We start from the raw sequence: 23,847 nt of genomic DNA, 5'->3' as shown, positions 1-23,847 counted from the left end.
TACACGGACTCTCTTAGCGTTGTACAAGCACTTGCATCAGGAAAGCATTCTAAAAACTTTGTCATCAATCACGTTTTTAAGGCTATCATATCTGCATATGCATCAAACCTTCAAATAACTTTCTGTTGGGTTCCAGGGCACTCTGGAATTGCCGGGAACGAAACTGCAGATCGAATGGCCACTGCAGCTACACTCTTGAATACAATGGACATTGCAACAGTGCCATACACAGACATGAAGCCACACATCAGACACAAACTTCGCAACAGATGGCAAACACACTGGAGTGAACAAACAGATAACAAGTTACACGTTATAAAGCCACGCTTGGGACCATACACCACTGACACACGCAACAGATACACAGAAGTTGCCCTTGCTAGGCTGCGGATAGGGCACACACATGTCACACACTCGTATTTCCTCACGGGGTCTTCAAGACCCCAGTGTGGCAGGTGTGGAGATGCCCTATCTGTAGTTCACATACTCATTCAATGCAACGCACTTCACACAACACGACGCAAACACTTCCCACAGCTATACAGACTACACGTCCCACTACACCCAGCGTTTTTCCTCTCTGACAATCCCATGTTTTCTATCAAGTGCGTTTTTAAATATTTAGAAGAAGTTCAATTTTTAGACCTCATTTCATACCACGCGTGATCACTCCCTGGCCCTATACACCAGCCATGCTCATTGTCGTTTTGTTGTTTTACTTGTGTTTTTGCTGACTTTTCGTAGTGTTTCAGGTTTCACCCCTCATATATGACTATTGTCTTGGCGCTCTTTGCCCCAGTTGGCCTTGCGCCATAAACATCCAACCATCATCATCAAAAATACAGGATTTCGTATAATTCCATACTTCTTCGTCAACACTCTTACGACCATCCTTCGATTCACCTATCTTACGTTTCCCTGGTGACCTTGAAGGAACACGCCAGACCAGACAGCGCATTTTATTTGTTTTTTGTGTGCTTCGTTCAGATAATCGCACGGGCAATATTACATTTTGTTTGCTCCTTCTCAATTTGTTTCAATTTTACATTGTTATTTTTAGGTAATCGGGCGACGGCGCTGTATTGAGTAGACCTTCACGATTTCTCTATTTCTGGTGTTTGCTAATTTTATTTTACCTTTTTTATGCCTTTTAAGAAATTGGAAGAAGAGTGCTGGCTAAAAGCTCCAGACATGCTGGGGTGCAACGGGGGGGAGATGAAAACGAACTAACCTGTAGTATGGTGGCTGATTTTGTAACTAACTTTGTTCTCGTCAGTTCTAAGCAAGGCATCGAGGACAGTAGGACAAGGCTCGGTAACCTCTTAGTAAGTGAACTCAGTGCCCATTAAGAATTAGGAATGCAGAAATCGGGAGAGGCTTTTGCCAGCGTCCCAGTTACGTTTTTGACATTGGACTCACAGGCACCAAAAAGTGCCTTGTTTATGTGGAACACACGCGGCGAAATAATTAGATTAGATTAGATACAAAAGCAATGTATACAGAAAAGTCCAAAGAATATCGAGGCATTCTAGTCCATGCGCCACAATGCCGTGATATGCTTCAGATCAGAGGGTGTTTGTTATGGCAGTTCGTTATGGCAGAACAAGGGCATTCGTTATGGCAGTTCCACCTGTGCAATGAACGAAAAAAAAATTGTGGAGACAAATTTAGCGCGTCACAAAAACAAAATGCAGGAAGGAAATAAAAAACACCTATAACGACTACAAATTCTGTTAAATAGACTCGCTGTTGAAAGATTTGCAAATTATACAGCGAAGAGGAAACTAAAAAACGTACTGCAAGTTTTGTTATACGAAAATGGCGGGAAAACACTTTCGATAAAACGGCTTCGATAAAACGTCCGTCGATAAAACGGCATTCGATAAAGCGGCGTTCGATATAACGGCGTTCGATAAACTGTCCGGATCCCCTTTCCAACATGTATTCATGCGGCAGGGAGATTGAGGAGTCATCGGGCAGGTGTTGATGTGCGGCCTTCAGTGCCGAGATGTTTTTGTATGGCATCCTTCGATTGCCTTCACCTTGATGCGCACGCGGTTGTTCGCGAGGATGTATTCCCCTTTTACTCTTCGACCGCTGAATGTGCGCGCTACGGCAGTCGCCTTTCTGTGCAGTCTCGGTCGAATTGACAGCCGCGTATTGAATGTGATAAAGAATCCAATTAGACCTTTGCAGGACGTAACGTTCAAAACCGAACGTTTTGAAAGACACTGAAGCAACGTCAACTGATGGACATTGAGGCCATTGCGTCTCAGGGCAGTCACGTGGCTTGTTTTTGTGCTTCACTCAACCCTGTTGTTGTTATAGAATTCGTGTGCGCTGTTCGATGCGCGGGTCTTTGTTTCAAAGCGAAGCTTTCTCCGTCTCACCGAGGTCGTCTGCAGGGAAGCCAGCTTTCTCGGACGATGACGAGGATCGTGGGTGAAAGGGAAAAAATAAAGACACTATCTCTGTGGTCGCGGATCGAACCCGGGTCCCTCGTTTTACGGAGCCGACGTTTATCCGACGCGCCATTCCGACCCGGATTACGCAGTTTGAATTTGGAGAAGGGCTGCATCGGAACGTGCGAAATTGGGGGAAAAAAATACAACCATGCACCCCTCCGTCGAGCGGCGACGATGTTTGGACGCAAAGCTTTCATTGTGCGAAATTAAATGGCCAAGTCAGCCGCAGCGATGAAAACTGTAAACTGCGTGCGAGCGAAAGGCGAAGTTCGACGAGTCAAAGTCGAAACTCGGGCGGCAACAGAGTCCCTCACGACAAAAGCTTCGCACTCAACTATCGCCGTCGTTAGACGGACTGCGACCGCTGTCACGATGAGAAGACATGAGACGTAGCCCTCCGCCATTTCTGCAGGGCCTCATTGCGAGCTGCGGCCTCTTGTGGCGGGTGTTGCGACCGGGAGGGCGCGCCCGAGCCGAGCTCCGTGGCCTCCGACATACGTGTGGTAGCGTGGAGTGAAGAGCGGCCAGCCGCTGTTGCAGCCGGGAAGAAGTCCAGAAGCCGTGGGCTAACGTAACTGTTTACTTCATAGCGAGAGGTGAGCCGAAGCCAAAGAAACGGGCGAGGTTACAATACAGGACTCGAGCAGAGCGACTGCATGGATTCTCTGCTCAAACAGACCGCACGCTTGAAACACGAGTCACCGACACGGTGGGGCTTGTTTGGAAGGGGCACGCTATAGTGGCTTCGCAGCACAGCTGAGGAGTTCTGAAAGAAAGCCCGTCGGCGGGCCCATACGTAACACGGGGGAAAAAGCTACCGCGTTTCGTCGGAGCAGCCTCCACCCGTCCTCTTATTGCGAAACATTCGTTTTGCTGTTAAGGGGGCAGCACAACACGACGGTTGGCATGGTGGTGTAGCAAGCGTCGCTCTTATAATGGGGCTATGCTACGAATACTCGCACTTCCACTGCAAGATTTCTATCTTGTAAATACTCGGGATTTTACGTGGACGCCTGCCAGGCAATGACGAGTGATTCTGCAGCGTCTAAGAAGGCTTCGCATCTGGAGGCAATTACTGGGGATTGCATCTACCTGCAATTTTATCTATAGGGGCTCAAGAAACAGGAGAAATTTAGCGCTGCAGAACGTGTGGCTCGAACGTCGTCGGAGCCCCTACGGGCTGAGCTGTTTGTCTCTGGAGTTACGGTGTAAGCGGGCGATACCTCTGTGGCATCTTTCGTTTTGGAAATTTCCGGAACATGTGCACAGCTGGTTGGCGTGGCTCCTCGCCACGCAGTGACGTCATGGAAGAGCCCGGTGCTGATAAAAGCAAGCCACGCTCACTTGTTATAACTGCGGGCTCGCACCCGCACGCACGCACGCGCACGGTTTCAGGTTTATAAATTTCATTTTGCGCTTTTACTGTGAATATTTCCCCGCCCACTGCAGTGGGCGTAGATGGGCTGGTGTGGTGGTGATGATGATGAGGCTGAATATTTACCTTAATATCATTGTTTTTCTTGGCAATTTTGTTTCGAAAGTGTTGTTCCGGCTTTTTGTCACGACCGTGTGTGTGCAGACTATAGACTGGCGGCTTTACAGAAGTAGGCGAGGCCAATTATAGACGCCGCCACTACTTATCCTCTGCGTATCGGCGACGCTCGGCGGCCACACGGCGCCGTTTCTTCTCCAAGGGCTAATGGCGATCGCCTGCGAGGCCCCAGCTCATCTGACACCACGGTGTCCTGAGACCGGGGCTTAAAAAACGGTTCGCGACGCAGTCATTGTCATCAGGGCCGCCAGCACAGGCGACGACGGGTGGTTGCTTCGTAGCCTGGGTGCGACGTGCAGCTGCTGCTCCCGCGAGGGCGCACTGCACAGCTGATCGGGCGAGTGGACCGTGGGAGGCGTCGTGGGTGATAACTAAGGAGTGCTACAGACACTGGGAAAAAATTGCGTGAAAATAATTCACGAGTCACTTGGCTCGTTGAAGGCCGATGATCCGAAGCTGTCTAGCGCACGACGTAGGGGTGGCCCAGATTTTTGAGTAAAGGCACGAACCCATTTGTTGTGAGCTAATTGAAACAAGTAAATTAAACTAGGCGTAAGGATAGCCGTCTTTGAGGCTAATTGTCATAAAATTTTTGTAGAGGAAGTTTCTGTAAAGTAAGAGCACAGACGTTTTCTACAACCATACCTTCCCGAATATAACCGAATATGCATTGACAGCGGATGGCAACTCTGTAACGTTTACAACTTCATTGCGAGCTAACTGCTTATGACAAGTAAATGAAACTGAGAATAGCGATAGAGTCGCCTTGTAGCGGCCGATTGGGCCATATTTTATTCTTTTCTCTTTTTATTTCGGGGGGGAGGGGGGGGGGGGGCGCAGGGAGGTTTTTGCTCGCACGCAGGAAAAATGCACGCAACCCTAGCCGTAGAAAGCTGCTCCAGTTTTGTTCCAAAGGCAATTTGTTCACTTATAACTCCGCCTCAGGGCTGCCCGGGAGTCGTTGTCTTCACAGTCGCCAATTGAGTGGTTGGCGGCTGCAGCTTGTCCTGGACTGTGAATGAGCATTGCCATTCGCGATCTTCGAACCGGGTGACTGCGCCAAAAAGTGCCAGGGCGGAGGCCGAGCGTGCAGGGCGCGGAACGGGGCTATCACACGTGCCCTCGTTGACGATTGTGGGCACTGCTACACCCATTGGCTATGCAGTGAAGGCGCGATGTAGTGAACGGCTCCGGATTAATTTATGACCCAAATCTCGGCACACGGGCGGCGTTTTCGCTCCTCGCCTCCACCTGAAAAGCAGGCACCGCGGCCGCGAATCTAACATCAGTGGAAAAGACAAAACCAAACGATGGTGCGCGAACTAGCAACTGGTTTATTCAAAGCCGTATCGTTATTTATAAGCATGCGATGGTGAGTGCATTAAACATGGTATCTTCGTGTGCGTGCGCTTATGTGCAATTGGATTTTTCTTTCTTCAACATTTTTATCTCCTTTTCTATTGTGGGCACGCTGATAGATTTGTGAGGTTCCACAGACAGCCCTCTGAAGGCCTCAGTCACTCCCCGAACCCTTCGGTCCTTTGAGCGGGATAGCACATTTCAGCAAAGGAGATAAAAGTGATGAAGAAAAATCCAATTGCGCATGAGCGCACGCGCGCGAAGATACTAATGCACTCACCATCGCATACTTATAAATAACGATACAGCTTTAAATAAACCAGTTGCTGGTTAGCGCACCATCGTTTGGTTTTGCCTTTTCCACTGTCCCTGTCCCTTGTTCAAAAATGCAGCGCACTTTAATAATGAATCTTTCCAAGGAAACTAAGTTATACTCGCTCTCGTAGTGCATCCCGTCGGTTCTTTACTCAATTTATTTGTGGTCTAATTGTGAGATGTGCGTGTTGAATGTGTCTATGTCGTGCGGGCCGCTCAGCCGATCCACACTGGGCCTTCTCGATTCAGTCCTGGATCGTCCGCCGGAGGCGCTATCCGGCACTCGATTTGCTCATGTATTTCTAAACAAATTCCGATCCGAACGCAGTCCCCGGTCTGCCCGCGGACCGTCCAGGACTCGTAATTCGAGGATGCCCATTTTCATGTGTAGCTTTCTACTAGGTTATGCATGGTACCTAGTGAATACTGTGACAAGTAACTGGCTAGTGTTCTCTTAGTAAGTGCCACGCGGCCTTTCTTTCTTTCAAGGGTGAGGGACCGGTGCGCGGTCACGAACCGTGGCGACATTCGGCGCATGCGCAGACCGACGCCCGCGTGCTCGGCTGACCAGCGTTCCTCGAAGAGAGCGGCAAGGCGGGCGACGAATACACAGGGCGCACTGGGCCCGCGCTGTGTTTGCTTGTCGAGATACGAGCTCGCCCTGGCGTGCTTTTCACGGGCATGTTTTCGTCCATGCGTGTTGATTGCGCGCCACCCGCTATCGTTGTCTATGATATACGCGGCGAAAGCACCGACCAACTCGTGGCAACCAATAGCGTGGCTGCGCCGGTGTCATCTGGGCCGAGGGTACCGCTGGCTTGCACTGTTCTGTCTCGAGCGCGTCGCCGTTCGGACGTGGTTCGGCCGGAGGTCTGCGGCGTTGGCGCGGGTGTGTCGCGACGATCATGTTTGTGGTGGAGTTCGCCAAGTCGCTGGCTCAGCTGGCGCTGTGCGTGTTCGCGATCCAAGTGCACTGGACCTGCCGTCGGCTCGGCCTGCTGCCCGAACAGCGCAGCCTGGGAGCAGGAACCGGGAGGTCGCGCCACAGGCGTCGCACGGCCAAGTCCAAGGGTGAGCACTGTCAGAGCACTCGGGCGAGCCCGTTGTATGCACGTGGTGCGAATTTCGCCGACGGACTCTGCCCGGCGGTGACAACAAAGCGGAAGTTCGTTGGCGATCGGCTAGACACGCCGATGAGAGCACCATCTCCTCCGTGGCAGACTGAACCAGCACAAAGTGTCTAGATGGGCGAAGGGCCCGCTCCGCGTACAGCCGCCGGGCGAAGTTTGTTGGCGTAATTCGGCCCATGTAGAGCGAGCTTCAGCCGCGCCGGATCTGCGCCGCACTCGGGGGCTTCGCGGCCTATACGCTTTGGGAACGCGAATGCAGACGTGGTTGACGTGCTGCACATACATGGTTCCTTCCGAAGTGTTCACACAGACAGAGAGAGAGAGAGAGAGAGAGAGAGAGAGAGAGAGAGAGAGAGAGAGAGAGACTTTAGTGATGTAAACTTGTCAACTCAGCATCTTGGTTAGTTCGTAGTCGAACTGCGACACGGAAAAGCCGCTAAAAGGCGTGGATCCACGGAAGAACACTTTAACATGGCGGGGCGTATAGAAGTCAACTGGCGGTTTAATTATTTGCACAAAAAAGGGGGCAAGTACCAATGTCAGGGCACACGCGTCCTGCGCAGCTTTGGAACACAGTGGCAAGCAACGAATCTTCAGGTCTTTTGTATTGCCAATGAAACCGATAAATGCGTGAGCGCGCGTTCCCCAGGCGTGTACGCTTATGAAAAAGCATATTCGAAGCGGCAATCGAATTGCTTGTTGTGAAAGCTGATTCGTGTGCGTCTAGTGCTCAGCGTTGGTGTATGCATGATGGTGTTTTCGCCGATCGACCCCATTTGACGTCTACTGCCCGTCCTAGGCGTTCATCATTGTCGCCCCGATCCTTCGCTGCTTTCACCATGTCGGTGATGTTCACTTGTGCCGACAGCGCAAGGCCTTGCCAGCGTTGATTTCACTGGGTTGATGGACAAATCTCAGTTCAGTGGAGGGTGGTAAAGGCCGACGCGACGCATCCCTTCTGTCCGTATCGTAAAAACTGGAAGTACGCAGACTCGACGGGTTGATTGCAGACGGGCCCATTGTCAGGGGATGCGGAGAAATACTGACGGAGCGCGCGGCCAGCTGCGCCATGTGGCTGCTGGCTTTGGAAGCTCCGCCCACGCGGAGGGTTGAAGGTGGTCTGAGAATACGGCCTGTTCCTAAACAGAACGCCTGCTCAACGAAGTGACCTTTCTTGTCCCTGCGCCTCTTCCACCGCTGCGCCGCCAAGCGATTTTCAGCCTGCAGCACGCCAAACGTGCTCCTTTTGTTTACCCGAGTTTTCATGCTTTAGGCAAGCTGAGGAAAGAACCCACGCAGAACTTCATACATTCCGCTTTCGATTGACGTGCATCAGCATGGCAGCAGGCGTGCGCGGTTCGTCGACATCGACGAGGCAGTCGTATACCTAGCGCCACTGAGGAAACATGGACGTTGTCGAATGCGATACGTTGGGCCCGTTGCTGGCTTCGTGCTCAGCTGAACAGGGGTGTTGAAATGCCCACCCAAAGACGAGCGATCGTGGGGCACTTAACTGCGCTGACGTAATTATCAGACCTGTTCGCTCGCGCCCACGCTGCTGCGCTGGCTTGCGGCTATCTGGATCCACTAAGAAAGCCACCCACTTTTATGCTCAATAAACGTTCTCCAATCCAATGCAAACCTTCTCTGCAACATCGTGTTTCCGCCTTTCTCTCTCCGCTTTCGTTTCCCGTGACGCGATTCCCTCGTACAAGCACTCCTGCGCGTGCACCCGTTATGCGCGTTCACTTGCCACGCGGCACGCAGCGGGGTGTCCTTTGTTCCCACGGGTCGACCGCTGTGAAATGCTGCAGGGGAAGACGCGCGAAACAGTGGCGGCTCCGAAACCACTCCAGGGCAACGTCTCCACGACGCCGCAGATGGTTGTTAGTGAGACTGGTGCGTGGCCGCCGGCCCAAACCACCCCGAGAAGAAACAGGAGCGGGCAATTAATTGTACTGGGGCGGCCGCCTGATCGTTTCCCCTTGCTATACCGCGAGTTAACGCCTCCTCACTTCACACCGGTCCTGGACACTGCGCGGGAAGCGGAAGTTTTCCATATGGGGAAAATCGAGCGCCGGATCTCGATCCACGCAGTCCGCGGACGATCAAGGGCTGATAAACTTGTTTGTAGTGCCGGCCCATGCGACGTCACTCCATCCCCCGTGGCACGTCACGGTGGCGGGAAATTTACTCCTGTTAGAAACGTATTTTGCGGCTGTACTGGGGCTGTGTAAGTTAGCAAAAGCTACTTGTGTACCCTTAAACGAAGCCTGCATGGCACGGCTGGTAGCGTTAAGGGCTGCTCTGAGGATCGATTCCAGCTCGTTTCGGGGCACTTCGAGGTGGCTGAGGTGGAAGTCGCTTCCGTGGATGCGCAACCTGAAGCCCAAGTCGAGGTTGTGCGCCATAGCCAGATTGAGCAGTACCCTGAGCGTGGTGTAGTTGGTCTCGGCGAAGTGCCGGATGTGCCCCACGCTTGCTGTTTCGTAGCTGCAGCCATCCTCGCCGGTGATTACGTGTGCGGGGATAGGGATGTATCCGTTTGGGATGATGGGGTGATTGCGACAGCTCTTGGCGAACAAAAAGTCGCGCGTCTTTCAAGCGCGAATCGTTGGAAAAAGGAACGCCCCAATGTGTGTGCGCGGTCGCCATCGGTTATAATATGTGCCTCATCACTTGGATATGCATTCGCAGTAGATTCGTCATCGATAGGCACTATTTTCTGCATTAAAACGAGGCATCGTCCTGGAGCTTGTACGTCCCATCACTTGGACAGACAGGGCACCATTTTCAAGATCAATAGAGCCCCAGGTTTCACTAAGGTTTACCGCTGTGTGCGCTCCGCGTCGGCCATGTCTGCGTTTGCACCGCCCTCTCCTTGTCGGCGTAGCAAGAGCCTGCGTGTCTGCATGGCCCATCACGGGGGCCGCGGTCTCTTCCGGATCCTCGGAGCGGTGGTACCGTCGTCAAGCTGCAGTGCCTAAAATATGTCGTTCTCTAGTTTCTACGTCCGTCCTCCTCTGTCGCCATTCCCTGCCACGAAGTGTGGGGTGCTCATTTCGCCATGTCATGCGTCCATCGGTATGCCAACAGTTTTTGTGAACGAATAGTAAGGCTGACGTCGGCCGGGAACAGCAAGCGTGTAATACGTCTTGCCGTTGGCAAAGTACAAAAGTGGGTGCAACCTGGTTCCGTAGCGGGTAGCGAAGCAGAGTCTATAGGAAAAAAGACTTCTCAGTCATGCTATATCTGCTCGTGTTGTACCATGGCTTTAAAAAAATGTAGCAGGCCGTTATGGTGTAAACGTCCTGCTCTCTGCGCCTAACAAATTAGGAAAGATAGCAGGTTGGCAGATACACCTTCACGTGGAAGGTGGGGAGTAAAACACGTGTCAAGTTTCGTGTCTTGTAGTGTTGGTGTGGTGTATGTGATTCCCTTTTTTTTCTGCGGTCAATTTTTTATTGGGCAGACGGGCCGATGCCTTAACATTCGATTCCTGGAGCATAGACGTTCTGTGAAGAGTGATGACTGTTCAGACATTGCGCAGCACTGCAAAAAGGGAGGCTGTTAGTAGTCGCCACTGCAAAAAGGGAAAGGCTGTTTGTAGTCGCCAAACATAAAAAGCAGCATGTCAGGGAGATAATGGAGGAATTGGAAGGAAAGAGGGCAAGTGCGTTAGTGCTCCTTCTGCGTCGTTACTTGAGGAGGAATTTGCTTCTTATCCGCTGGCAGATTGTCACTTCTTGGATGCGGAACAGCGTCACGTGCCATGCTGCTTAATTAAGGATATCAACTGTGGCATGGCTCACATGCAATCCCCGTGCCATCTGTGCACGCGATAGTACGGTTTTGTGTATAAAAGCGTGTTTTATTTCTAATAAGCTTTCAGTTTCGAGCTCAGCGCTGTGCGTCGTCGCTTCTTCTTTTGTCGCTGTGTTTACTGCGCTGTTTTTCACCACAAATGGGAATCTGCACCAAATAGCCCAGCTTGGCGTCTAACTTGAGCTGTTTAATCTTGATGTCCACCCATGACCCGCCGCGGTGGTTCAGTGGCTAAGGCGGCGTGCTGCTGAGCACGAGGTCGCGGGTTCGATTCCCGGCCGCTTTTCTTATGGAGGCGAAAAGCGAAAACGCCCGTGTGTACGAGATTTCGGCGCACGTTAAAGATGCCCCGGTGGCCAAAATTAATCCGGAGCCCTCCACTACGGCGCGCCTCATCGCCTGCGTTGCGTCGGCGCGTTAAACCTCACAATCAATCAATCATCCGTGGCTGACGTCGCTCAAAACTCGGCGCAGAAGAGTGGAGAGGGGGAAAGTGCTCGGCCAAGAAGTGTCAGGGGAAGTGGCGAGGAGGAGAGGAGCCGACGAGCTGGTGTGGGGAGTGCGGCGCAGATGTTCGGGAGGGGAGGCAGATGCGCCTAGCGATGACGTAAGCTCTGGCGTGCATGTGTTTTGAAAAGCCAAGTCAGAGCTCGTGAAGATCACCAGCTCCGCTGTGCCATCAGTCTCAGTGTCTAAACTGCGAAAGTGGCCGAATTTCTCAACAGCGACGCTGTTCGTGCTCGAGGCTTTCTCGGACGACTCGTGGTAACGCGGGCGCAGCGATGTGGAGAGGGCGTAGCCTGTGCAGGCGGAGAGCAAGGGTCAAACACTCATGCAGCACTCGGAATTCTTGGAAAGAGACGTTAACCAAAGGTAAAGCATTCATAAACCACCAAATTTGGTGGTTTTGATGTTAACATTTTTTAGCAAAAAAGGGCACATTTGAGGCAAGTTGTCAATACATAAGTGATATCTGCATTCTTATTTTAAACAAAAATAGGATGGTTTCTAGATTTTTGCGATTTAAAATAAGAAATACGCCTTTTGGTCTAAAAAAAAGCGCTTGTGCTGACCCCTCGTGGCCGTATTCCAAGTTCAAAAGTGACAAAAGGATCCGGTAGATGACGCAAGCAGTGGAACACGGCAAAAGTGAATTGGCGCGGACGGAAATTGATCTGCTGGCTTTGGGAAGAGCTCCGTGAAGCTTGCCCTTGCGATTATGGCACGGCAGGCAGCTTCGTTGTTACCATCAGCGTTCACGACGTCAAGTCAGTGAAGCTGGGCCAATTTTTGTTCTTTCGGTGCGACCCGGTGAAGCGGCCACCCACGGCTCGTGCGCGCTCTTCTCCTGCGTACGCGGCTGGCGGGGCAGAGCCGAACCTCCCCCGTATTGACCAGGGAAGCAGGTGTTCCCCATCACCGCCGTCCGCCCCCCCCCGACGCGTGCACTCGGGCGACCGACGCTCGACGAAGCAGCGCGCGGCTCGGCGTGCAGGGACGGCGTGTCGAAGACGCCGCCGGTCGAAAAGCCTTCGACTATTGCGTGTGCCTGCTTGGCTGCTCAGCGCTTCACGGCACCCGTGCGCGGTATGGACGCTTGTTCTTCCGTTATTTTCATGCCGCGAGAAATCCGAGGAGGGTCAGTTGCGCACCTGCCGGACACGTGGCAGCGTTTGCGGGAGTTGCCTGCCAAAGACTGATAGATTTGTGTGCACCTAAAATTTTCATTGCGGAGGTGGTTTTTTATTTGGCGTTAAATTGCGCGGTCCGTCAGTACGCAAACTTTGCGGGATGTGGAGGTAGCGACGTGACTGCATCGTAGCGCCATCGTGCGGGCACCTCAGCGAAAACATTAGGTGATGAACGGCCGCATGAAGCTACTGAACGCTTACCGGCCATCAGAGGCGGTGAAATGCACTGTCTAATGTCTTATCCCTCGCCGTCGTGGATATCAAGCCCCGTTTCTTGGCTGCCGGATGCCAGTGGTCCGGTGTCACGTGTGTACTGTTGGGTGCAATGTTTACTACTTTGAAGTCAGCCAGCGGTGGAAATTTACCTCTCGCAGACCTTTGTTATTCGAAGTAAGTTGTTGCCCGTGGTACTTTGGCACAGTGTGGATTTTTGTGAGCTGATATTTTGTTAAAATTGGAGCATTGAAAGGTGAATTACCAACAGGGCGCATGATTTCTTTTTTCTTCTTTTTTTTTTTTTCATGTCGACTCGGTTGAATAATTCTAGTCGCACCAGACGAAAATGGTCAGTGACTCATGAGGGAAAACATTCTAAATGGTGCGCTATGGTGTGTGCATCAGTACGTAGATAATTATAACAAATTCCGGGTTTTTAGCGCGCCGATGCTGCACTTGGGCTATGAGGCGCGCCTTAGGCGCGCAGTGGAGGGCTTCAATATATCGATATTAAAATCACCACCCAAGACTGATTAGAGGTCGTTTAAATTTACATAGTTTAACAGATTTTCGAGCTGGGTGATGAAGTTGTCCAAAGACATTCAGGTGGTCGATAAATTACGGAGAATGCGTAGTCCTTTGACAATTAAGTGAGGCATTCAATATCGGCACAAATAAACGAAGACTGCTGCACGATGTTACACTGTATTTTATTACTTACGGTTAATGCGATGCCGCCACTTCGCTTGTTTGATCTGTTAAGGAAGAAAGTCTGGTAGCCGTCGCGTTTGTGAACGTCAGTACTGCAGTCGTACCACGTCTGAGTAAGCATTATGACGTCAAAGTCAAATGTGAATTCATTTAAAAAATACGCAGGGTTGTCCTCTTTATTTCTTGCGGAGAGGATGCTAAGATGAAGACAGTTTAAGTTCAGATGTTTGTGATAACCCCCCTTAATGCTCACATCACGTGTTGGTTCAATATTTTTTTTTGACTGCCACTGCTCTGTAAGCATGGTTATTGCCTAGACAGTTTTTTCAACGTGCTGCGCATTCCGGATGCGCAGTGGGGGTGTCGTCTCATGTTTCTTTGCAAGGATTTTTCCGTAGCTAACCCACACGAAACGCCAGCCTTTTGCTTTTGTTCTGCGCCACTGTCATTCCAAGGAGCTGTTTCATGGCCGAGCACAAGTGCTCGTTGATAAACACCGGCGCGCCCGAAGTGTGTCCCAAATCTCGAGCCGAGATGCGTGCCTTTTTTTGCTTTCTCAAGCACTGCGCTATGCTCAGCTCGGCTCTTGAACTGGACCACTATGTTCGGGGGGAGGGGGCGTCGACGTTTCGAGTTGGCACGCGGTGGCAAACTTCGACCTCACTTTCGTCAATCGTCTCATGGAGCAGCTCGCCAGTTCGGTTAAATGTGTCGGGGATGCTTGCCTCCTCGGAAACTGGGATTCCCTTTATTTCAAGATTTTCATTTCTGGAGTACTCGAGGAAGTTTACGTGGAAGCAGCCCTCGTAATCAGAGCAGGGTATGTGTTCGTCGAAGAATACGTTTAGATCTTTATTTGATTATCAAAGGTGAACGCTTTGAGAGCCCATATTAATATTGCTATGTCGAAACCACAGTTGTTGTTAGAGTGAAACGATATCGCCATTGCTTTTTCAGCGTTGTCAGGCTGTTAGCATCGGACCATTTCTGCAGTTTTGCAGGCATATACAGCTAGTATTCGTAAAGGACATCCATTTGCCAGCGTTATGAGAAGTAAATAGTAGTGTGGTATCAAGGCGGAAATTTGGGCGATTCGGAATACGTTCATCTTGCACATCGTAAAAGGACGGGGCACTATAGTAAGTAAAGTAAATAAATGGGACATTATAGTAAGTAACTAAATTTTATTGGCAAGATACACACATATAAACCGAGTCGTGCAGCGCTACGCATGCGTTACTCGACACAATTTCAAAAAAAGAAAATTAGGACTGTGCTTGACTCCTCCGCGCATAACAAGACACCGTGTGGGTTCGAGCTAGTTGGTAATCAATTGTACGAATTTCAAGCGCAGAAAGTCCGATAGGGGACGAACAGGACAGATACAAGCGCGTGTGTCTGTCCTGTTCGTCCCTGGTCTGAATTTTTGCGCTTGAAATTCGTACAACACAACACCGCACGGAATACCTCCCGTCACTTACCGCGCACCAAGAGCCTGAAGGTAATCTACTTATTTTCTGCGTAGGGAAATTGACGCGTGGCTGACGCATCGATCGTCAGTTTTGACTACGTGAAATGCTTCAATTATTTCTCTCGTGAGCCGGTGTTCCTAAACCTCGGCGTCCGCCCACATTCTCTGCAGTGACAGGTGCGCCCGCTCATGTTCTTTGAACCTCTCGTTCAGGCTTCGGCCCGTCTGGCCTATGTGCTGATGAAAGGGGCAGGGTGTGCGCGACACCTGTTGCACACGAAACAAAGGGGGCGCCGTGTTTCACGCCGCATCCATTGTTTTTTTTTTTTTAAACTCATCTGCGCCTTCTTTTCGGTTGCCGGCCAGATGCTACCTAATTTTTTGGGCCAGAAAAGACCGCGTCTACTTCGCGTCTTGTTGCTACCTTTTTCAGCCCATGTGACAAGCGGTGCACCTAAGGTATAACGACTGGTCGTTTTTCCATCCACTGATTGCGTCGTCTTGTTCACATCTTTTTACTTTGCGTATCCCTTTCGCTGCCCCTGGACATGGCGTACTCAGGGTATGACAGCCGCTCCCAGTCTGCACTGTCTCAGACAGGCCGTTTCGAATGGCATGGGGACACGACTTCGACGCAGCGGCATCAATGCATGGCGCAGCTATACCGCCTTTTATCAATCTGGAGTGCCCTGAGTGGTATCTGAGCAGGGGCTTCTCCAACCTCGGTTTGTACCGCCAACACACACGGTTCCGCATCATTGTCCACCGAAGATCTAAGAGCTGGAGACATTTCCATTTAGGAACTTCCAGGGTGAAACTTAGTCCGCAGCCCTTCTCCTTGAAAATGTTTAACGTGTCAACTATGTGCCTCTCGTGGTTCCCGCCTTCTACAAAAACAATCATCCACGTATGGCAACACTTTTTTGGCTATGCCTTCCAGGCGTCTTTCCACTTCAGTGCCAATCATACCTAAGAAAATATTTCTCAGGGCAGGGGCAACGGGCGAGTCAATGCACACACCATTCTTTTGAACAGAACATCCAACAACAGTGGAGTCCAGGTAGAAGGGCAGACTTTCCAGAACACCCCATCTGCCCATGAAGCTCTCCTCGTCGTCCTGTTGCTGTACTACAAGCCTCCACGCTGTTCATGAGTGCAGCCCGTGGCATTGAATAACATAATTCCTCTAAGTCCACCTTAAATATTCGACAGCCTCCTGCGGGTTACGATTCTTACAAACGTAAAATGGGTATTTCATACACTGCAACCGGAGGTGTTTCTGCAAATACGCTGGGCAAGACAAAGAAACCAGCCTACGAGAGAAGTAATTAAAGCTTTTCGCATAGCAAATTGCAAAAAAGTAAATTATCCTCTGGGGCTTGGTGCGCAATAAGTGCGCGATCAGTGACGGAACGTATATCGTGCGGTGTTTTGTTGTTGCGCGCGCAGGGGGCTAGCGGAGTCTTCATTTTGATTGTAATTTTTTTGGCAGTTGTGTTGAGTGTGGTATTGTCGGTTAAATATTGTAATTAACGTTTGGGTTCATAACAACTGAATTGTTTGCATATATAAAAAAGAGGAGGGGCCTAACGCTTTGGTGTTTCACAAAACACCAAAGTGGTGAACACAACGCAAATTTGGTGAACACCAGCGCAAATTTTCTTTGGTTCGGAATGAGCCCCGTTTAACTCCACGAACTGGGTTTTATTTTGCAGTGATTCGACAACGCCGTGGATACCGTAATGATCAAGTTTTTGTAGTATTTTGTAGTAGCAACGAATGATTAATGCAGTCTAAGGCCTTACTCCCAGGCGCAGATATCTCTGAGCGTCCCTATTTTATAGCATGTTCACCGAAAAACCGGCATCGACAAGGAACGGTGTATAAAGCAGCTTACCCGTGTGTCCCCTTCTAGTGACCATTCTTTAGGAGGTCGTGAATACGCGGCTAGAATCAGCGCATTCAACTGTGCCTTTTTTCCCAAAGACCACCCGCGCTCCTAGAGAAATTGTCTCTTGGCCTTCATCTTTTGGCAGAAATTTGCACAATCGTTTTCGACATGTGCCGTATCGTCTTGCTGCGGCTGTGTGCAACCAGTAGCAGCTTCCCTTTTTTTGTTAATGTTGTTGTTACCCGCTGTCACCCGCTTCCTTAAATTAGGGTGCACTGTCGGAAGATATGGGGAGTCGACTCAAGAGAGCCAACAAACCCCACCGAAACCACAGGGCACAGGTGACAAAGGGGGTGGCCGTCTGATGTGCGGCTTTCGCCGACCAGAGCGGCAAGAATGAACAAGAGCCTTGATCGGAAAACAGCACAAAGACTTATATTTAGACAGGCAAGTTACATACACAAGCACGAGGTAACGAATCGATAATGACAGACAACTTAGATGGAATTAAAATACAAGAAACAGTCTAAAATTAGTCAAAATGATACAAACAGGAGCGTTAACAAATGAATATTACGAATCGGAGCAGCGAACTAATAGAAAAACGAACACTTCGATGCATATGAGAGACAGAGTCCCAGCATATTCACCGACCGGGCCGGACGATGCACCGCTGTCGGAGGCGATTCGGCTACCTGGGAAGCGTGGCTTCGCTGTAGGCCAGGCCGTCCGAGACGATCACGGTGATTCGAGGCCCGGGAGTACGTTGGAGTCCTCCAGGGCGCGGGTCGCCGATGGTGTGATGTACAAACTGGCAGGTGCCGTTGTCAATCACGACGTCCAAACGTAGCTGGTTTGCTTAGGCGCGGCTTCTCTTTTTCTAGGCGCGCCGGTGCGGAGAGGGAGAGCACAACACACAACGCGCCCGCCGCCGTCAGCGAATAACTTCACTCTTCTCCCTTCTAGAATCATCGACGCTCTTAAGCACTGGCAAGGCCACGCGCACCTCCTCGAAAGTACTGGAAGCTTCGACGAAACCGGAGCGGCGGAGGTTTTATTTTTGTTGTTTTCTTGCCGGCGAGCCGGCGGGTGATCGTATTACCGCCTCTTCGTTCGCGAAAGTTCCAGCCTTGTCTCGGGGCGAATAGAACCGGACTGAATGAATCGGATGAGTGTAAGAAGAATTAGGCGCTGTACAAAAAAATGAAAAATTTATACGGTACTTTTAGACGTCGTATACGCTCGAGTTTGTGACACTCGCCCTCGGGCGTTAGGCTGCCGAGCCGAAGAACGTGGGCTCGATCCCGGCCGCGGTGGCCGCTTTTCTGAGTGGAGGCCAAAAGCGAAAGCACCCGTGTGTCGATATTTCGGCGCACGTTACGGATCCCCTGCCGGTGGTCAAAATTAATCCGGAGCTCTCCTGCACTACGGCGCGCCCCATAGCCGAGGTGTAGCTTCGCCATGTTAAATGTAACCCCACAATCAACCAATCAATCGACTCCCCCTTTTTTTGCGTGTTTTTTCACTTACGGTGTAATGCCTTATTTCTGACAGTGTAAAGTCACAATTCTTTGTTCCATTTGTAGCTTTCCATCCGCAATTCTTCTCAGCAATATGCCAAGCGTACTGTATTCCAGGGCCCATTCTCCCCCTGCAATAAGGTCCGTAAGGGCGATGCAGTGTATAAATGAATGTACAAATTAATGAATAATGAATGAATGAATCAACGAATGCACCGAGTGTTAATATTTAAATTTTTTTCTACTAGAGTGAGTTAAGTGGCCGTGCGTTTACGAAAAACACATGTGCTTTCAGTGACTAGCTTTTTCCCTTGTCGTTTGCGGAGTTTTCAAGGCTTTTTAAAAAACGGCAACATAGATATTGTCCTGTAATTGAATATCTGCTTTCCGGAACCTTTCTTAAGTGAGCGAGAGATTTGCTGTATGCACTTTTTTGGGAAGCACTCCAGACGTAACACGTAGATTATGGACCCGTGTCAGCAAGGGAGCAGTAATTGTTTTATTTGTTCATTTACAAGTGGCCACAATATCGCGTTTCACTACATTTGAGTTCACATTATACAGTAGAACCTCATTAATTCAAACTCCGAGGGTCGAGAAATTTGATACAATTAGCCGGAGTTCGAACTAGCGGGTGTCCCTTTGATTGGCGGTATACAGCGCGCGCTACCAGTGTTAGAAGCGCATGCGCGATAAAGTAGGCGTTATTGCACGTCCTTCGGAGTGCGCTTTCAATAATTGCGTGCTGCGAAAGTACGGCGTACGCCATGGTGAGTTCCAGAGGCGAACGGGCGCGCACTTCCAGGCTACGACAGTGCGAAGGTCGCGTGGTTTACACCAGCTTCTCAAGTGTACACGAAGCAAGCACGCGGTTACGGGCTTGGGAAGCTGCGGAGGATAGTGGCGCATTGAAGTATCGGGCTTCGGCTTCGAATTTCACGAAAAGTAGTCTGTGCGGACGGATAGTATTGTTCGAATTACCCGGGGAACGTGTTTCAGGTTCGAATTAGCGAGAGCTTTCCCCCCATTAAAATACACGTCACTTTGCCGGGACCAATGGACAAACAAGTTAGAATTGTGTGACTTCGAATTAACCAGTTTTGACTGTAGTTGAATGATCGACCCGTGCGTCGTTCGTGATGCTAATAAGGAGCAAAAATGTCTTAACGGGTGTAGGCGTTACTGCAGAAACACCCAGATTGACTGAAGGAGAAAAGTACGAGTCGGGGAGCGACTCTTCGCTGACCTGGGTGCCGTCGTTGTGCCCATGTGTGCGCGAACACAGGTTTACACTGCCATGGACAACTGAAACGCGATCATGAAAATATGAAGCAGAACATACAGATAGCACGATTTCTTTCTATGCAAGTCAAATTGTCGCGTGGCTTAGTGTCAGTAACGATGCTGAGAAATGTGGCTTGTCAAATATACTAATAGCGTGCCACTACTCGACACCCACGAACGTTATTTTCTAATTTTGCGTGTTTTGGTTCACATGTTCGTGTTCGCATTTCGTTTGTCCATGACTACACGATTGGTTGTGGAATGGTGTTTTCGCTTGTGGGGGCTCCTTGTTTAGCTCACGGGTCGGCAACCTTTTGTTGCATGGAGCCCACGCGGCGGACGGCAGACCGGGGGGAGGGTTTCACAGGCGAAGAGGGAAATTGAAAATAGTGCCCAAAGCTGAAATAGAAATCATAATCATGTTCATTTTCAGCCCGAATTTCACGACCTTTGACCTCATTTGAGGTCAACACGTACGCCATGTCAACCTTCAGATTGGGAGTGAGAAGAGGAGGGGAAGGCGGCCACAAAATACTGCCCCGCGGGCCGCAGGTTTTCGACCCCCCCTTTAGATTGTAGCGTAAATGTTACACGTTCAAACCTGTTACTCTCTGGTTTTTCTGAGCTCCTTGAATAACTGGCTTTGTATCTTAATTTTATAGAAGAGTTCGTTCGTTATCCATGGCTCGCGAATTTTGACAGAATGATAGCGTTTTTTTTTCTTCAAAGGGAAACTCCTCAAATAAGTTCCGGAATGTTCTCACATCTTTGGCTGCATCTGCGACCTGTGTGCTAAAATGATCACACCAGTTGATGGCCGATAATTAAGTAAAGTTTTCGGTCCAGCCAGTATGCTTACTCGAGTTGGGAAGCAGTTTTGCATTTTTTACTTTTAACTGCGAATGCACTTCTTAAACGAACCTGAAGCGTCCGCCGCCGTCCGCATTCCGCCGCCGTCCGCATAGCAACAGCTGCGGGTGCGCGCGCTCCTCGTCTTCCTTGGCAACGGGGGGAGATGGGCGCGCGCTGCCTGGCCGCTGACATGGCACATACCCACGTGGGGGATTGGTCAGGAATCTCCTCGTCTTCCTTGGCAACGGGGGGAGATGGGCGCGCGCTGCCTGGCCGCTGACATGGCACATACCCACGTGGGGGATTGGCCAGGAATCGGGCGTGAGAAGGGCTAATGCACCCGCTTAAAGGAGTACTGACACGAAATTTCAAAGCTGAGATCCGCTCTAGCAATCAAGTACAACGACAACACAAATAGGTGTCTGTGCATGGCACATACCCACGTGGGGGATTGGCCAGGAATCGGGCGTGAGAAGGGCTATATATGCACCCGCTTAAAGGAGTACTGACACGAAATTTCAAAGCTGAGATCCGCTCTAGCAATCAAGTACAACGACAACACAAATATGTCTGTGAATAAATGCATCTTTCTTTCTTTGTAGTTGTGTGTGTGTGTGTGATCTCTCTTTCGCGAACATTACCGAACCGCGCAAATTCAACTCGTGCATTCGCACTTTCACATTCTTCCCCTCGGGGAAATGCGGGGAATTTTTTTATTTACACTTAGGAATATTGGCATGTTATCGCGCAGGCTGTATGGGATTGCGCCGGCTGAATTTGCGGGGAAATATTGGTAATATTTTCCCTATACCTGGTCAGTACGTGGTACGTGTATGTGCGTGGTGCGTGTACGCGGATGTGGTACGAGTGGCTTACGTTCCAGAGTAAGTGACATTAAGAATGGCGATATGACGATAAGAACGTGTAGATATTACGTGTTACGGGACAGTATGCATTCTGGAATCACCCCCACATATAGTACCGCATAATTATATACCTATCCACAGCAGCAAAATACCGCAAGAGCTGTTCTTCTAGAAAGCTGGACAAACAGTGAATTACCGTTTGCGGGTGATAAACAACTGAATAAACCGTCTGAGCACGCACCATGAGTTCGGTGGAATCGCGAACAACGAGGCTGACACCACCTCCATGTGATCCCGTCGTGTATCCAGTGACAAAAAAAAAATCGACAATCGACAAGCACCGCGGCAAAGAAAACTGGTCAGCCAAGTCGTATTGAAAGTTCAGGCTACCAGAACTGCAACTTTCATTGCGTTTGACTGTCTATTTTTAAAATTTTTGAAACGCGTGTTTGCGCCGACTTTTTAATTCCTGAGTAAATGTACCCGTCCTTGCATCGATATTTCGGCGCACGTTAGCGATGCCCTCCTCTAGCGCGCCTGCGCGTTCCTTGTGCGTGTTTAACGCCCAAAGTTTGAATTTTGGAAAGCATTTTGGATGCGTGTATGCTGTTTTCAGTAGCAATGTAAAAGTATAAACATGAGAAGGTCCGACCAGTTATGAATTCTCTGTCGATGTCCAGCGAATGTCCACTAGTAAAATTGGAAGCTGTTTCAGCAGCACTGTGGATATAGGCGCAGTGTCTGTTGTTAAACATACGTGCAAGCGAATATCCCGACCTTAGTGCGATCGAGAAAACTGATTTTAGTGCAGTTCGTACCGTGTTAAGAATTTGGTGTTCTACAAGCCCCCCTCCCCGATTCTCGAATTTTATTCGGCGAAAGATGGGCGGATTGCGTAGGATTGTCAAAAAGTTTTCGCAGGGAAGCATTATAGCACTCGTTCGGCCTTGTTATCATGCTCGTTCATTGTTCTTTTACTGTATGTATCAGTGCGCCGAGATAGATCTTGAATGCTCGCGCGCGGCCCCTGCATTGTGCTGGGGTGCAAGTGGGAGCTATACTCAAAGGAAACACGGAAACGTCGGTCGTGCACGCGAACGTTTCCCCTATTTTGTGGCATTGGATGTCAGCAAAATGGGCCATTCGAGCCTGCAATGAAACCGTTTGGAATGCTAAGAATGCATACTTGTGTGAAACTTGAGTAACGACAAACCACACAGGGGCCGGCTGTTCGTGCGCGCGAAGGAAATAACGCGCAACAGCGAGCATCGCGAACGTGACACTAGTCGATCTTTGGGGCGCAATTTCCTCACGGGTAACTGCAGCGGCTACAAACAAGCTGTGCGAGAAAAGAATCGAAGCAGTTCCGCTCAGCGTGAGAACTGCCGCAGGTGCACAGCAGTGCATGCGCGTCGTGTCCCGGACGCTCTTCTCCTCTCTGTCTCGCTCCTCTCGTGATGAATTGAACAAAGAGAGGGAGAGAGAGAGAACAGACTTTATTGTCATCCCTTTTAAGACGAATGTACCGTGCGGAAAAGTCCGGTATCTTCGTCCCATCAGCCGGCGGTCAGGAACCCGTGGTCCCTGGCGGCGTCCTCTGCCAGCTGGATGACAGCGGCTTGTATTTCGGGAAGAGAGCTGAGCAATGCGGCCTCCCATTGCTCACTACTTCTTATATGTATTACTTGTTCAAAGGCCCGTGGTTTTTTGGGGCATTGCCAGACCATATGTTGTAGTGTGGCTGCTGCAATGCTGCACCACTTGCATCTGTCCGTCTACCTATCCAGATAGCTGCGGTGGCACAGGGCGGGGTGAGGGATCGTATTTGATTGCAACCTTCTCCAAGCAACTGTTTGCCGTTTGTTTAGAGCAGTGTGGGCAGCCGGGAATTTCAGTCGGCTCAGCCTATAGTGTTGAGCAATCTCTCGGTAAGTTGCCAGTCTCTCCCTCCCCCCCGTCACAGACGGGACGTTGTCGGATTCCAAGTCAGCCTGGTTCGTGTATCCTCGGGCTGCTTCATGTGCCATCTCGCTCCCCGGGAGATACGAGTGAGCCAGGCGGATGTGCCTTGAAACTGGGGTCGCGCTGTGCGTAAGGATTTTGGCGGCTGTGGTGGAGATCCTACCGCGCGCACAGTTGCGCAGGGCGGCCTTGGAGTCCGAGATGATGGTAGTAGCCTGCGTGTCCGTAATTGCAAGAGCTATGGCCCTCCTCTTCACCCGTTTCTGGGTTGGACGTAGGGATTTAGCAACATGAGGTTGCTACGGTGAAATAAACTCGCTGTTGTGGTTAGCTCAGCGCCCGCTCACGTCCCGCCTTCTTCGTCCAGTCGTCGTAACGAGTTTTTTTTTTTTTCGGATTTAGATGAGAAGGCACCCAAAGCAAAGTAAAGGATTAACTCCGACTTGGTTTCGAATCTGCCTTTAGGCGCCCCTAGCGAGTCCCTGCCCTGCGCTCACACGTCACGAGTGCCTTTGCGTCGGCTGACGTCGACGGCGTTCGCGTGGGCGCCGACAGCTGATCCCGGGACTCGGCTGCCAGCAAGCGGTCGGTCCGCCGCCGCAGTGCTCCCAGAATCCCCCTACGTGTGTGTGTGGCATCTGGATGCGGATGCTGCTGTGATCATTCATCCCTTATTGCGGTGTCGTCGTAAGAGCCGTCGTAAGGACGCGAGTGCTGACTGCGAGTCAATAAAAAGG

General features: G+C 50.5%; 1 protein-coding gene across 3 annotated transcripts in view; it reads left to right on the top strand.

Moving 5' to 3' along the window:
- Positions 1–23,847, top strand: part of LOC144160989 (rab11 family-interacting protein 4A-like) — a 270,063-nt gene that overhangs the window by 138,674 nt on the left and 107,542 nt on the right. The window contains exon 1 of one of the 3 annotated variants that reach the window (XM_077692055.1): positions 6,322–6,762. The exons of the other annotated variants lie outside the window; for them this stretch is intronic. Within the exon in view, the coding sequence (XP_077548181.1) occupies positions 6,597–6,762 (166 nt within the window). The 5' untranslated portion in view covers positions 6,322–6,596. Of the gene's footprint in view, positions 1–6,321; positions 6,763–23,847 lie in introns of those variants that run through there. 3 annotated transcript variants of the gene reach the window in all.

The sequence above is a fragment of the Haemaphysalis longicornis genome, unplaced genomic scaffold (assembly GCF_048455015.1).
Source record: "Haemaphysalis longicornis isolate Haplotype H1 unplaced genomic scaffold, Haemaphysalis longicornis Haplotype H1 scaffold_11, whole genome shotgun sequence".
Taxonomy (NCBI): Eukaryota; Metazoa; Arthropoda; class Arachnida; order Ixodida; family Ixodidae; genus Haemaphysalis; species Haemaphysalis longicornis.
This window is presented reverse-complemented; position numbering and strand designations above follow the sequence as displayed.